The sequence below is a fragment of the Solea solea genome, chromosome 8, assembly GCF_958295425.1.
Source record: "Solea solea chromosome 8, fSolSol10.1, whole genome shotgun sequence".
Classification (NCBI taxonomy): Eukaryota; Metazoa; Chordata; class Actinopteri; order Pleuronectiformes; family Soleidae; genus Solea; species Solea solea.
Genome location: NC_081141.1, coordinates 29,558,209 through 29,574,768, shown reverse-complemented (window position 1 = coordinate 29,574,768; position 16,560 = coordinate 29,558,209). Strand labels below are relative to the sequence as shown.

The 16,560-nt window shown below is 45.8% G+C and overlaps 1 protein-coding gene and 1 long non-coding RNA gene across 3 annotated transcripts in view; one reads left to right on the top strand and one right to left on the bottom strand.

Annotated features, from left to right (window-relative positions):
- The window catches only part of fras1 (Fraser extracellular matrix complex subunit 1), a 76,415-nt gene that overhangs the window by 22,706 nt on the left and 37,149 nt on the right, over positions 1-16,560 (bottom strand). For both annotated transcript variants that reach the window (XM_058636866.1, XM_058636867.1), the window contains exons 18-26: positions 16,143-16,283; positions 15,602-15,742; positions 14,868-15,008; positions 14,440-14,725; positions 5,108-5,192; positions 4,239-4,562; positions 2,986-3,145; positions 2,729-2,907; positions 129-245 (exon numbers count right to left, since the gene is read on the bottom strand). In XM_058636866.1, the coding sequence (XP_058492849.1) occupies positions 129-245; positions 2,729-2,907; positions 2,986-3,145; positions 4,239-4,562; positions 5,108-5,192; positions 14,440-14,725; positions 14,868-15,008; positions 15,602-15,742; positions 16,143-16,283 (1,574 nt within the window). The remainder of the gene's footprint in view (positions 1-128; positions 246-2,728; positions 2,908-2,985; positions 3,146-4,238; positions 4,563-5,107; positions 5,193-14,439; positions 14,726-14,867; positions 15,009-15,601; positions 15,743-16,142; positions 16,284-16,560) is intronic.
- LOC131464408 (uncharacterized) lies at positions 10,889-11,983 on the top strand. The gene is made up of 3 exons (XR_009241173.1): positions 10,889-11,480; positions 11,519-11,553; positions 11,589-11,983. It is a non-coding gene; the product is annotated as an uncharacterized LOC131464408 (long non-coding RNA).

Below are 16,560 nucleotides of genomic sequence, written 5' to 3'. Positions count from 1 at the left end.
AACAGGAGTTACAACACCCTTAAACAAACCACAAACTACAAATCGAGGGGCGTGTGAAGAGACTTTATGGGCTGCAGGTAACAGGGACTGGGGTGGGGTGGGGGGGTTGGGGGGGCACAACAGCTCACTGTGATCTGGAGGTCAGAGTCTGGGTCCAGCTGAGGGAACCCTGGGATCTGAGGCAGGACTCCGATGGTGAAGGTCTGGACGTCTCCTCGTACGACTGGAGCTGCATCTGTGGAAACCTGCAGAACCAAAGTCACACTTACACAAAACTCTGTCACAGCAGCAGCAGCAAAATCAGAAGAATGGTCGTGTGTGACAGTCTTTTTTCAGATTCACAAACTTTCAAGGATTTCAAGGACCTGTGGGAACCCTGAAAACTGTCCTCGAGTCCAAGTCGAGACAAAAAAAGCACTCCTCTGTGCTCATCCTCTTGGACCTTTCTGCAGCGTTTGACACAGTTAACCACCAGATCTTTTCTTCCTCCCTTCAAGAACTAGGTGTCTCAGGATCTGCACTTACCCTACTCTCGTCCTATCTTCAAAACCGAACATACAGAGTAACCTGGAGAGGATCTGTGTCGGGAACCCTGTCCTCTAGCTACTGGAGTCCCTCAGGGTTCTGTCTTGGGCCCTCTCCTCTTCGCTCTGTACACCAACTCTCTTGGTTCTGTTATTCTCTCTCATGGTTTTTCCTATCACAGCTACGCCGATGACACCCAACTCATTCTCTCTTTTCCCAGCTCCGACACACATGTAGCAGAATGGATCTCCGCTTGTCTGATTGACATCTCTCAGTGGATGTCTGACCATCACCTGAAACTCAATCTCAACAAGACTGAGTTTCTTTTTCTCCCAGGAAAGGGCTCTCCCACCACAGATCTAACCATCACCCTCGACAACTCTGTGGTAACTCCTTCTCATACCGCAAGGAACCTGGGTGTGACACTTGATGACCATCTCTCCCTCACTGCCAACATTGCTGCAACAGCTCGATCTTGCAGATACATGTTGTACAACATCAGAAGGATACGGCCTCTTCTAACCCAGAAGGCGGCACAGGATCTGGTCTAGGCTCTTGTCATCTCACACTTGGACTACTGCAACCCCCTCCTGGCTGGTCTCCCTGCCTGTGCCACCTCTGCAACTCATCCAGAATGCAGCAGCTCGACTGGTCTTCAACTTACCAAAATTCTCCCACACTACACCGCTCCTCCGCTCCCTTCACTGGCTTCCTGTAGCTGCTCGCATCCGCTTCAAGACGCTAGTGCTTGCGTTCCGTGCTACAAACGGATCCGGTCCAGCCTACATCCAGGACATGATCAAACCGGCTCGCTGCCCCCTCACTGAGAGGATCGCAGAGGCGTTCACAGAACTCCAGACTGTTCACTGTCCTCGCTCCCAAATGGTGGAACGAGCTCCCCATTGACATCCGGACAGCGGAAAGCCTCCACATCTTCCGCCGCCGACTAAAAACCAATTCTTCCGACTCTACCTCGACTAAGACGACGAAAAAAACAAAAAACAAAAAACTTATACATCGCACTTATGACTAGCACTTCATAGTTTGTCTTACTTGAAGCTCTTACTTACTTCTAGCTCTTGTTTGTACCCAAATGTTTAAATGCACTTATTTTAAGTCGCTTTGGATAAAAGCGTATGCTAAATGACATGTAATGTAAAAAAAGTCAAGTGTCAAGTGACAGGTAGTGTGACTGAAGTGGGCGGGGCTTGAGGACACAATGACCTTGAAACTCAGCTGTCCTCAGGACAGAAGCTGCTGCTGCTGCTGCAGTGAAGCTGCTCATCAATCACTGTCACTCACTGATCAGCTGATCACTCCTCAATGACTTTCTCAGCTCTGTGACTGATAATAATATGAAGAGCATGAGAGGAGCGCACACACACACACACACACACACACGTCTGTTACTTTATAGTTCTAATCGCTCTCTGGAGAGTTTGTTCTTCTGCTTACAAAGGCTGTTGCTAGGCAACCTGGCCACTTTCACTACTTTCCTAACCAGACACTGCAGAGTTCACGTGTCTGGACGAGGCGTTCACAGGCAGACACGTGAACGTGTCAGACACAGTAAACACGAGCGTGACGCTGACACTTTCAATCTTTTCTTTTGGAAAAGTTTCCAAAGTTTTCTGAGGGATATAAATTAGAATTAGATTAAATTAGAATTTAAAATGAAGTCTTCTTCTCAGTCTTCTTGTCTAAAATGACGCTGCGACACTTGAATTTAACAAACTGTGTTACTGAACACTTTTTGTTGCTTTGGATGTGTGGTCAGAGATCATGTGACACCAGAGTGAAACCTCTGCACTGAGGTTTTAAATGACTGATCAGAAACATGTGTTTAGTATTTATTTCATTTGTCATATTGTTCTAAGCAGCTGAAGAAAAAGCTTGTCTCTGCAATGACAACAAAGATATAATATTTGATTTTAAATGAAGAGAAAACCTTCTCACTGTATTTCAGTGATTAACATGATTATTAGACGTGATATTAACGTTAATGAAGAAGAGTTTGTGACCTGAGTGACACATCTTTAAAAACATCTACTACACCATCGTGGATGTGATCATTCAAATCAGGTTTTCAGCTTCTAACATGTGAATATTTTCAGCTTTCTTCGCTCCATAAAAACAAAGAAATCATTCAAACTGAACGATCATCATTTCACTGAACTCATTAAGAACTGGATCAATGACAGACCTGGAACTGGAAGGAGTCGCTGTCGGTTCCGCGGCCGAAGTGTCGATACCAGACTGAGCCGTCGTCGACGTCCCGCTGAGTGAAAGACGAGGTGCTGGTGAAGCCTCTGTCGTCCATGAGCGCGGGACGCCAGCCTTCAGGAGGACCGTCGGCCGGCATGGACAGCAGCACCACGTCACCTGCACACGTTCATCATCATCATCATCATCATCATCTTCGTCATCATCATGAGTGTGAGTGTCTGAGTGTCATCGTACCAAACTTAGGTTCTGCGTCTGACGTCAGGATGGTGTAGACGATGTCGTCAGTGGCCACGCCTCTGAAATCAGCCTGCAGGTGTTTTTTATCCAGCTTCACCGTTCCACCTTCTTTGACCCAGGTAACGGGCACAGAGCGGCCCACAGGAGACTCAGCAGCCTGGAACACACAGAATCCCATCACACAGAATCACACAGTCTATTGTCATTTCAGGTGAGGTCATAATCTGTCATAATCTGGAGTCAAGCTTGGGTCAGGAACACACTCAGTGAAAACATGGCTGCCAAAATAGATTTGAGCCACTTTAACAAACACTCAGCTCATAAAATCTAGATATCTGAACGAGGACATATCTGATGTCCACGTCTTTATTTATTTACCAGTCTAATATATCTGAACGAGGACATATCTGATGTCCACGTCTTCATCTCACTGTTAGAATGACTTTGTGAAGCACTCACTCTCCCACACCAAACCTCGTGTGGTCTGTGTGCTGTCATGTTAAAATCACTGATGTTCTCTGTGGACTTTGGTGTGGGAGAGTGAGTGCTTTACAAACTTGAGTTTACACAAGGAAAAGTCTGAATCGTAGAATACCTGTCTGTGCTCGTCTGATGGGAGGGGCTAAGGACAGGTGAGCTAAGAGTAAACAATGAATAAATATAATCTTTGTGTTCTTTAATCTCTTGACTGTGCACGGCAGGAGATGGTGATGAGTGACACACCAGAACAAACACTGTGTCATTAGAGAAGTTTAGAGGCCGTGAGTCAGCAGATCTGAAACAGACTGAGTCTGTGTCATCCATAAAACATCAGCTCACTGTCACTGTCCACAGGAGACACGCTGAGGGACAGCATCCATCCTGCTACTCATTCTAATTCAGTCTCACAAACATGGTGGCCATGGTGATTCAACCTTAACTGCACTTAAAACAGAAACATGGTCGCCGTGGTGATTCAACCTTAACTACATATAAAAACAAATCGTGAAGCCAATGAGGAAGGAAATATCATCGGGGGAAAATACGCTGGAAAACACAGTATTAACAGAGATAATAGTGCCACTATTAACTCTTTGTTATATAGTGGTTTAAAATGTAAATTAAAAAAAATAATAAATAAATAAAGGCTCCACCCACATAACGCATATTCATAAACCGAAGGAGAAGCAGGAAGTGGCAGAGAGAGTTCCATGACACAATCTCACCATTAGAGGTGCTGAGTTAGGCTCCGCCCCCTGCACGCGTCCTACCTTGTGAGTGACGTGGATGTGGAGGAGGACGTTCCTGTAGCTGTGACCGTCGTTGACCTGCAGCGTCGTCCGGTCGTGCGTCTCCTGCGAGCCGTCGTGAACGTACCGGATCTGCTCCCGCGACAGCTCCTCCAGCTTGAACCGGCCGAGTGCTCGGTCGCCTTGGAGACGGGACAGGCGGCCGTGGCGCGGAGGCTCGAGGACCATGATCAGGACGTCGGCCGGGTTGTCGGCATCGTCCACGCGGAGCACCGACTTGGTGATGGTCGCCGCGGCGCCGCGGCCGTCCACAGTTAACGGAGCGAGAGTCGAGACCGTCGGAGGCTGGAGGTGAAGAAGAAGAAGAGAAAATGACAACATCACACAGAACAACCGTACATTTATGGCTCATGAGAGACTGAACACACCTGAGAGAAGATTAGACGAGCTGAAGGTGGATTTAGCTCGTTACAGCTTCTCCTCTCTTTACAGGAGCTTTAACCTGTGTGGTCATGTGACTGACTGACTGACTGCTGTGAGCGCCCCCTGCTGCTCACAACCAACCACACACTCGCCTTATGTCTACGTAAGTTTTTGTCGGTCTACGTCTACGTCAGTCTAAGTCTACGTCAGTCTAAGTCTACGTCAATCTAAGTCTACGTCAGTCTAAGTCTATGTCAGTCTAAGTCTACGTCAGACGCTGTTTGTTTGTTTTTTTACCGCAACATTTATTCAGGAATCAATAATTCCATAATAACATTTCATGATGAGGTCAATGAAGGGATCTGAAAGAGAACTCGATTTGGTGGGAGGAGCTCAGGAAGAAGATCCTCCCTCTAAAATCAACGTGAAGATGAGACGTGAGGAAGAGGACGAGAAGAGGAACTCACCTGCAGCGACACGACCTGAACCTGCACGCTTTCTGTCTGCGAGAAGAGCTGAGGGTCAGCGCCGCGCACGCTGAACTCTCCAGACCTGAAGAAGAGCAAAGGGAAAATCAGTCCTGGAGGACGTACTGTGTGTCTGTGTGTGTGTGTGTGTGTGTCTGTGTGTGTCGTGCTGCCTGAGGCTGTATAAACACAGTAACACACGTGTGACGGTCACTTTGCAAACACAAGTGCGTCTGAAACCACGACAACAAAACATCTGCCGAGTCACCGGAAAATCTTTGTTACTATTAAATAAATAAAAAACAACAATCATAATGACATAGTCACATTGGTGCAGTGCTGTTGATTCTTTTCTCCATAAAATGTCAGAAAACGCTGAGATCAGTGTTCGTCAAACCTGAAAATGATTCTGTTTGTTTTATGGACCAAAGAAAGTAGAAAATATTCACATTCAAGAAGCTGAAAACTGATCAGAACAGTTGTCACTATTTCGACGATCAATTCATTGACTAATTGTTTCAGTATTTCAATATTTATTGTGCCATGAAAAAGTGGTCTATGGTTCTATGTGGTCTATGTGAAGGAGAGCATCGTCTGCACAGAGAAACCACAAACACCCAGAGGGATTCAGGACCGAGGGGCTACTGTGAGTCTACACTGTGGAGGGTGAGGGTGGGTGACAGCATGACGGAAGTATAATGAAGAGGATGAGAGGATGAGACTCTGATTAAGATTATAATCTAATAAAAAGAGTGGAGCCCTTCACTTGTGAGTGCACAGCCTGCTGCAAATGATTATTTGAAGCAAGGGCATCAAAGGACGTAAAACACCACTTCATGCTGTCACCTCCATACACAAGCTGTGAGAACCATAAAGAAGCAGCTTTTACTTGACACTTTTAATCTTCTTAAACTTTGAAGTCATTTACACTTTTCATTTTGTTCCAGTTTTGTTTTGGTTTATTAACATTTTGTCATATCAGCAGTAAGTAGGAGAGAGGGAGAGATGGCAGCAGATGAGCCGCTGTGGCGCCCCCTAAGGCAGAAGCTCTCCTAACGGCTCCTTTAATTTACCTCAGTGTATGACATGTGCAGAAACAGTTGTGTGTGTGTGTGTGAGTGAGTGGTGCTCATTAATAGGTCCTTCACACATTCACATCATTATCGCAGGTTTTCTTCTTCTTCTTCTTCTTCTTCAGTCACATGAGTTAACAAACACATTCTGGAGTTCAGCAGCGCTCATAAAAAATAAAGGGAACACTTGAACCACACATCCCAGATCTTCATGAATAATATTCCTGTTAATGAAAATATATATTACGATACATGATGTCCAAGAGGTGCTCGGTTGGATTCAGGTCTGGGGGAATGGGCGGGGCCAGGTGGATTGGGCCCTCAGATCGTGGTCCTGCGCTGCTGTACTGGTCTGTCTCCTGGTATCTTCTCAATGCTTTGCACACAGCAAACGTTCTGACGCGTATTATGGATGTGCCATCGTGGAGAAGTTGCACCTCCTGAGAAACCTCAGGCACCACCAGTGATGCGGGCACTGGAAAAAATGCCAAACTGAGCCAAGAATCAGCGCCAGAAAAGATGAGGAGAGGGAAATCCATCTGTGGTGTGCTCCATTTGTACAACAACAACAACAGAAACAAATGAGTTTCACTGTGATGATTTTGTGAGCAGTGTAAATATATATATATATATATATATACGGTATTACATTCAACGTTACTGTACTTCATCCAGAAGTACAGTGACACGTCGTCCTGTGACAGCAGTGTTACAATATTCCAGTCAAATCATTTCATGTGTACTATATCTGAGCCTTACTTTTGGGAGAGGGGGCGGGACTACAAGTGGGTGGGACTGTAAGAAAGGTTGTTGTTACGCCCCTGACAGACTCCTCCGCCTCCTCCTCCTCCTCTGTATGGTCATCCCAGTGAGTGGCATCTATCCCTGAGCTCATGAGGCCGATGATGCGTTCACTGTCATGACGTGGAGCTCAGCCCTCTGACTGAGTCCTTGTTCCTGCAGGTGCTGAAGGCCACGGTGTCCTTGCCAGAGCTTTGTTGTCAGAGTTGATGTTGGGCAGCAGAGACGAGCGGAGCGCGTTGATGTTGTTTTCCAGACGGTCGATCCTCTGCTTGTCAGTACTGGATCGAGTCAGAGCCTTACAGAGCTCCTGATTCTCACTGATCAGCTGGTCAAACATCCGCTTGCTATCCTGCGACGTTTTACTTAGCTTGGCAACCTCGTCAAAAAGCTTGATTTTGACAATGGCTTCCCGTGTCAGTGAACAACGGAGCTTCTGGATTTCGTTTTCCAGTTCGGGAATCTTGCACTGGTCCTCCTTTGAGGTCTCGCACAGCTGTGAGACCTGGTCCTGAAGTGTGGTTTTGACACTCAGCTCATGTGTCACAACAAAATGGATCTCCTGGATTTCATTTTCCAGATCCCTGATCCTCCACTGGTTAGCCTGGTTAATCTTTTGCAGCTCGAAGACCTGAGCCACGAGTTTGGTTTTCCCGCCGTCATCCATTTTAAAAAGGATCACAAACACAAGAGCTTGGCTGCTGTGGTTGATTCTTCTTCTACTTCTTCTTTAATGTTTGTTTTTAAAATGTTACTTAGCTTTAATTCTGCTTCCTGAAATGTTGAGGAGCTGCTGCTTCTTCTACTAATTATTTCCGACAGGCTGCAAACTGAGAGGTACATCTCTACCCCTACAGTTTGAGGTTCTTCAAGTCATTTCCTGATCCTTCGTTACTACCTTCAAACTTTCAACCTTTCTTTCCTTTACACATCACATTTGCCATCAAAGGCATCTGAAGCATCAAAGGACATGCGTGACATCATTTAAGACTGACGGAAGTCTCTAGAAAAGGGCCGAACTCTGAGCTGTGATGACAGAAATAATGAAATTAACCAGGTTCCCTGAATGCATCTCGTAGCTGCTCTAAGTTACTCGGTCTCATGCGCTGGAGTTAGTTTTTCTTTGTTTAATTGAGTGTTTTTATATTTTCCGCTCTGACAAAGGCAGAAACTTCAGTGCTTCCTGAAAATGAGACTTAAGAAACTTCTCAAGTCTCAAGTCCCAGCAGCTGTCATGAGTGGAATATTTACGGCTCATTAAACACGTATTGAACAGCTTATTTAAATAATATAAGTACGGAGCCCCGGGCGTGACATGGTAAAAATAAATAAATAAACTAATTAATAATATCATCATTCCCGGACAGTTGGGTAAGCAAATGGAGCGCACCTCCTCTAAGGTCAAAGGTAGAGACAGTAGAGTGGCTAAAGCTACACGATGGACAGAGATAGCATGATCGAGTTTTATTTTAGGCTGAGAATGAAGTACAAAGACATTCTGAAGAGCCTGTCATTGCAAGGAACAATTATAACCGAGAGGCATTTAAACAGAATATCGAGAAGTACGACAATAACAACACAACACCGCTCGATTAGCTTACCCAGGTGTCCAGGGATGATAATATTATTAATTAGTATACCGTGCCCACGTTATAGCTATTATTATTTATTATTTATTGTGGGAGAAAAACTCATAAATGCACATATTGTAAAAGCGGTGCATTTGTTGTATGCATTTGAAGATGACATTTTCTTTTTGACACAGCTTTGAGTTAAAAGCTTCACTTTGAGTTTTAAATCGTTTCACCATCAGATTTTCTCTTGTATATAACTGTATTTTATTCATTTATTTAGTATATTATTTTTTACTCAGATCTGTTGAGCAAATCAAATGCATTATTCCAAAAAATACAGCTGCAGATGGAATGCTATTTTTTATTTGAGCATTTAATGTCTCCATGAATCTAACAGCTCTAAACTGGGCAGTGGACCATGTTTTGCTAATTTGCTGGCGTGCGGCCATTTCAGAGCAGGACACTGCGGCGTCTGTTTGATGCGACGCTCCTGATTGGTCGAGCGACCGTTTGTGCCACAGCAGAGCAGCTGCACTGAGGAACACAGAGTGACCAAGCCTTCATTTTTAATTCCCCTCTGGAGCCAAACAGTGAACATTCATAACATGCAAATGAAAAAATGTGTGAATGTAACGTATCTGACATCTTTGTGAAGGTTAATGCAAATGACCTTTGCAGCCAGAGAGCAGCATCAATCAGAAGCAGTAAAATGAAATGTCATGACAGTGTAACTGACGGCAGCTTTAATTCACTGCGCTGCATAAATGTTGTGTCACAACAGTCACAGTAAAAGGAGAAATGAGTTTAAGTGTTGGTTATAAACCTGCTGTGAATGTCCACACACGTCCTTCACTTTCACCTCGTCGCCAGATTAAAGGGATAGTTCCACTTTTCTTTTTAAAGTGCTGGCACTGACACATCGTACAGAGAACCAGGAACACGATCCACAGGTTTGTTTGTGGGCGTGTATACAAATAAAATGAAGGAGAGTGATTTACTCACTGCTGCCATAAATCACTTTGAGCTGCATTTGAAAGCAACAGTGATGAAGGAGGAACTCTGAACTGCGATAAAGAACAAACTGTGTTGAAAGCACTTTGGAACTTCGACCTGAGTTGAAAGAACTTTGAATTGAGGAAAATGGACCTGCACTGAGGAGATTTTGTTGGTGAACGTCGAAAGGACTTTCACTCCCATTGTCATGTGACAGGAAAAAACAACACAAGGGGTAGATAGCAAATTTAAAACCCAGGACTGTGTTGAAGACAGAAACCTCTTTGTCCTGTAGAGGGCAGCTTTGCTGTACAACATGCAGGGAATTATGAGAAGAATAAGACACAAAAAGACCTAAAGTGTGAAGTGTGTTAAAAACATTAAAGTCTCAGGTCTTGTGACCAATACAAAAGTCTGCCAGTCCTTAACCTTTAACACAAATAAAAGTCCTCATTCTTTTCTTCAGCACATTTCAAACAGGTCGAAGTGGCTGGTAGGCATGGCTCCTCCCCTTACACACTACAACACTCACAATCACATTTTGAGGCTCCTCCTCCTCCTCCATCGATCTTTCAGACGCCTTTTATATCAAAGGATGTTTAAAGGATAGGAGATTACAAAGCATCATGTTACTGGAGAGAGGAGAGCAGAACATCTGCCAGAAATGATTCCACAAGAAGAAGAAGGTGAAGCGCGTTCAAACAGTACGACTGAGAAGAAGAAGGTGAAGCACGTTCAAACAGTACGACTGAGAAGAAGAAGGTGAAGCGCGTTCAAACAGTACGACAGAGAAGAAGAAGGTGAAGCGCGTTCAAACAGTACGACAGAGAAGAAGAAGGTGAAGCGCGTTCAAACAGTACGACTGAGTAGAAGAAGGTGAAACGCGTTCAAACAGTACGACTGAGAAGAAGAAGAAGGTGAAGCGCGTTCAAACAGTACGACAGAGAAGAAGAAGGTGAAGCGCGTTCAAACAGTACGACTGAGAAGAAGAAGGTGAAGCACGTTCAAACAGTACGACAGAGAAGAAGAAGGTGAAGCACGTTCAAACAGTACGACTGAGAAGAAGAAGGTGAAGCACGTTCAAACAGTACGACAGAGAAGAAGAAGGTGAAGCACGTTCAAACAGTACGACTGAGAAGAAGAAGGTGAAGCGCGTTCAAACAGTACGACAGAGAAGAAGAAGGTGAAGCGCGTTCAAACAGTACGACAGAGAAGAAGAAGAAGGTGAAGCGCGTTCAAACAGTACGACAGAGAAGAAGAAGAAGGTGAAGCGCGTTCAAACAGTACGACAGAGAAGAAGAAGAAGGTGAAGCGCTTTGAAACAGTACGACTGAGAAGAAGAAGGTGAAGCGCGTTCAAACAGTACGACAGAGAAGAAGAAGAAGGTGAAGCGCGTTCAAACAGTACGACTGAGAAGAAGAAGGTGAAGCGCGTTCAAACAGTACGACAGAGAAGAAGAAGAAGGTGAAGCGCGTTCAAACAGTACGACAGAGAAGAAGAAGGTGAAGCGCGTTCAAACAGTACGACTGAGAAGAAGAAGAAGGTGAAGCGCTTTGAAACAGTACGACTGAGAAGAAGAAGGTGAAGCGCGTTCAAACAGTACGACTGAGTAGAAGAAGGTGAAGCGCGTTCAAACAGTACGACTGAGAAGAAGAAGAAGGTGAAGCACGTTCAAACAGTACGACTGAGAAGAAGAAGAAGGTGAAGCGCTTTGAAACAGTACGACTGAGAAGAAGAAGGTGAAGCACGTTCAAACAGTACGAATGAGAAGAAGGTGAAGCGCGTTTAAACAGTACGACTGAGAAGAAGAAGAAGGTGAAGCACATTCAAACAGTACGACTGAGAAGAAGAAGAAGGTGAAGCACTTTCAAACAGTACGAATGAGAAGAAGAAGGTGAAGCATGTTCAAACAGTACGAATGAGAAGAAGAAGGTGAAGCACTTTCAAACAGTACGATTGAGAAGAAGAAGGTGAAGCGCGTTTAAACAGTACGACTGAGAAGAAGGTGAAGCACTTTCAAACAGTACGACTGAGAAGAAGACGAAGGTGAAGCACATTCAAACAGTACGACTGAGAAGAAGAAGAAGGTGAAGCACTTTCAAACAGTACGAATGAGAAGAAGAAGGTGAAGCACGTTCAAACAGTACGACTGAGAAGAAGAAGAAGGTGAAGCACTTTCAAACAGTACGACTGAGAAGAAGAAGGTGAAGCACGTTCAAACAGTACGACTGAGAAGAAGAAGGTGAAGCACGTTCAAACAGTACGACTGAGAAGAAGAAGAAGGTGAAGCACGTTCAAACAGTACGACTGAGAAGAAGAAGAAGGTGAAGCACTTTCAAACAGTACGACTGAGAAGAAGAAGGTGAAGCGCGTTCAAACAGTACGACTGAGAAGAAGAAGGTGAAGCACGTTCAAACAGTACGACTGAGAAGAAGAAGGTGAAGCACGTTCAAACAGTACGACTGAGAAGAAGAAGGTGAAGCACGTTCAAACAGTACGACTGAGAAGAAGAAGGTGAAGCACGTTCAAACAGTACGACTGAGAAGAAGAAGGTGAAGCATGTTCAAACAGTACGACTGAGAAGAAGAAGGTGAAGCACGTTCAAACAGTACGACTGAGAAGAAGAAGAAGGTGAAGCACGTTCAAACAGTACGACTGAGAAGAAGAAGGTGAAGCACGTTCAAACAGTACGACTGAGAAGAAGAAGGTGAAGCACGTTCAAACAGTACGACTGAGAAGAAGGTGAAGCACGTTCAAACCTTCTTCTCAGTCGTACTGAAGAAGAAGGTGAAGCACGTTCAAACAGTACGACTGAGAAGAAGAAGAAGAAGACTTGATCAGCTCAGTCATTTTAAATGGAGGACAAAACCCAACTCCTGGCCCAGGTCTCCATGCTGCAAAAGACTAATGAGGCTAACCAGAAGAGGATTCAAAATCTGGAACATAAAATCCAGGACCTCCGTTCTTTCCTTAAACAAGAGACGGGCGCCAAAAGCAGACTGCGGGAGCAGCTCTCCATGCTGCGTCAGACTTCACAGGCGGACCAGTGCAAGATTGGCGATCTGGAAAACCAAATCCACGAGCTGCGATGTTCACTGACACAAAAGAAGCGCTTCAACGTCAAGCTTTATGCTCTGGTGCCCAAACTACAACAGATCACGCAGAACAACAACCAGGCGATTGTCAGACTGCAGAATGAAAAGCAGGAGCTGGTTCAGGCTCTGCAGGAATCAGAGAACGCCCCGCAGAGGATCGACTGTGTGGAACGTAACTTCAACGAGCTCTGTTCTTCACTGGTGCCCATCAGACCTCCGTCTCTAGCAAAGATGCCGTAGCCATGGGAACAATGACCGACCTCTCAGCCAATCAGATGTGAGCTCTGGTTAACCTGGCTGCCAGGTGTGTCGAGGAAGAGCAAGTCTGAAGACCAGGTTTCACGGTAACCTGATGTCAGTCCAGGGTTGGGTGCAGTGACTAGTCAGTGACTGTTGTGATGTTGCAACAGTCACTGACAACATCAGAAGGATACGGCCTCTTCTAACCCAGAAGGCGGCGGCACAGGTCCAGGCTCTTGTCATCTCACGCTTGGATTACTGCAACTCCCTCCTGGCTGGTCTCCCTGCGTGTGCCATACGACCTCTGCAACTCATCCAGAATGCAGCAGCTCGACCGGTCTTCAACACACCAAAATTCTCCCACACTACACCGCTCGTCCGCTCCCTTCACTGGCTTCCTGTAGCTGCTCGGATCCGCTTCAAGACTCTAGTGCAAGGTTCCATGCTACAAACGGATCCGGTCCAGCCTACATCCAGGACATGATCAAAACCTACACCCCAGCCCGCCCACTCCGCTCTGCATCGGCAAACCGGCTTGCTGCCCCCTCACTGAGAGGATCGCAGAGGCATTCGCAGAACTCGAGACTGTTCACTGTCCTCGCTCCCAAATGGTGGAACGAGCTCCCCATCAACATCCGGACAGCGGAAAGCCTCCACATCTTCCGCCGCCGACTAAAAACACATTTCTTCACTTTCTACCTCGACTAAGACGACGGCGACAAAAAAAAACAAACAAAAAAAAAATTTATACATCGCACTTATGACTAGCACTTCATAGTTTGGCTTACTTGGAGCTCTTACTTACTTCTAGCTCTTATTTGTACCCAAATGTTTAAATGCACTTATTGTAAGTCACTTTGGATAAAAGCGTCTGCTAAATGACATGTAATGTAATGTAATGTAATGTAATGTAATGTAATGACACAGCACTGTGAGTGAGACAAGCGTCGTCAAGTGACTGTTCACCCCACTCTCCTCCAGGAGGCGTTCCAGGTGTCTGCAGGTTCAGAGGAAGCTCCTCTCCTGCAGCTGGAACATCTCACTGATAACCAACCAACTGTCATGCAACCATGGAGTTCCATGTTCCAGATGTATTGTATGCCATTATGTCAGTATCAGTATTTGCTTCTACCAACCACAAATAAAAATGTCACTGAACTTCTGCTGTGTCATAGTAACAATGAGCTCTGAAACTAAACACCGGTGATACTGCACTAGCTCCCAACGAATGACAGAACATTCAGACTGAAAATGGCTGGGTTTGTTTACGTCTGTGACTCTGACCTGTGCTAATGATGGTGACACACACACACACACACACACACACACACACACACAATGCTAGCTGACTACATTTACGAGGTTCCTTCAATGCATCTTGTAGCAGCTCCTTTAAACCCAGCATGGTGTGGACCTGCATTACTCTCATTGGTGTGTTGTCATTATAACTCATGCTTTTTTCCTTCTTATAAAGATGAGGTGGAGGTGAAGTTGGTTGGATCTGACAGAGTGAGGGTTCATGTGCACACAGTTTTACAAACATGAGGACCACTGACCTGGCTTTGTCTCTCTGATGTCTGAAGTGGACACGTCCAGTGTTCAGCTGTGTCCAGGTGAAGCTGCTGCCTCCGCTCAGTTCCTGGCCCCCACGCTCTTCTCCCTCCTCCTTCCTGGACAGAACCAACTGTCCGTTGTTTGGACTCTGGACGACGTGGAAGACGAGCTGCTCGGTGGGACTGTCGGGATCCTTCACCTGCAGCAGAGATGGGGACAGAGCAGCAGAACCGCCCAGTGGAACCAGCAGGGAACCGTTGACATGAAGGGCAGGGGGGCGGGTGTTTTCTGAGAGGAGGGGGGACGACAGGAAGACAGAGACAAACGTGAATGAAGGGTCGTCAAAGCTCCACTGAAACTGAGAAGTTCAACAAAGATTTACAATCTTCAAACGAGACACACAAATCAAACATGTTCATCGCGTCATTACCGAGGCAGGTCCTGGTCCTCTGGTTGGCATAGTAACCGTGTCCACAGTCGGGGGTGCAGTATCCTTCGATGAGGTACGTTTGGTCACGACAAGCTCTGCAGCGTCCGATGCCGTCACACAGCGCGCAGTCAGAGGAGCAGGCTGACCACAGAGAGTCACAGAGAGTTTCAAACACGGTCACAAAACTACACAACACAAGGTTCCATGATGGACACAATGTTTCAGTCATTTTAATGTACCTTTCAGAGCTGAAGGGGCCGTGAGCGCCCCCTACACCTGGAACCACTAAAGAATCATACGTCACACTCTGAGACAGAAACTCAAGTTTGTAAACCACTCACTCTCCCCCCCCCCCCCCCCACACACACACACAGTGCTGCCTCCATCACTGAGTTCAAATGTCTGACTTTAAAAATATTTTATTTAGACTTAACTCAGTGACACAAAGTGACCACACGAGGCAGCAGAGGACCAGCAGCTGCAATCACTGGTTTTCTCTCTGGACTTTGGTGTGAGAGAGTGAGTGGTTTACAAACTTCAGTTTCAGTGAGAGAGAGCGAGAGCGTATGTGTCTCAGGCTGGTTCTCAGCAGCAGGGGGCGCTCTCAGTGCAGTCAGTACCTCATTAAACCCAAACAATGAGTTACATAGTTTTACAACAGTTATGATACTTTGTTATTATTATTATTATTGTTATAACTATTATAATAATAGTAAACAGATTCAAACACGTACGCTTGCAGGCGTGAGAGGAAATGTCCAGGAAGAAGTTTCTGCCACAGTCCAGCACACAGTGACCCTGCAGGAGGCTGTACAGAGACTGACACTGCTCACACTGTCCTGGACCTCTGCACGCCACACAGTCATCGTCACAGCCTGACGCACACACCACACAACACAACACAGACACACACATACAATTTAATACAAAAGAAAAAAATGAAGAAGTCACTGTTTTCAGTGAGTTATATTTAGACCAAGGATTTTTGTCAGACAGGAGAAAAGTAAAAGAGCTGAAGCAGCAGTGGTTGTTTGTGTGTGTGTTTTTTTATTAATCCCCTTAGGGAAAGTATTCCTCTGCATTTGACCCATCCTAGAATTAGCAGTGGGCTGCCACACTGAGTAGCGCCCAGGGAGCATTGGGAGTAGGGTACCTTGCTCAGAGGTACCCCAGCCCTTTTTGAACCAGCGACCCTCCGGTTACAAGTCAAGTTCCCTTTCCACTTGGCCACGGGCTGTGTGTGTGTTAGTGTGTGTTTGTTTGTGTTGCACTGACCGAGGCACTGGTCTCCGTCCTGATATGACCCGGACGAGCAGCTCTGTGAACACACACCGTCCTGCAGCACGTGTCCCTCCATGCACTGAAGACAGTCTGTCCGCAGAGGACCTCTGCAGGCGTTACAGCTCCAGTCACACTCTGCACACACACAGCACGGGACAGGAGGGTGAAGAGAGAGGACAAGAAGAAGGACAGGAGGACAGGGACGATGAGAGATGATGGGAGAACAGTTTAGAGGAGAAATGAACAGGAGAGCAGAGAGTCAGTTGTGTTTGATCTGTGCTTTGTTCAGTGAGTTTGTGTTTCAGCTTCAGGACACAAACACAACACAGTCAAATAATGTCGGAATGTTTTTTATGACTTATTTGATGGTGTTGTTAGTGTTTCTGTCCACTCTGAATCGGACTTTATAAAT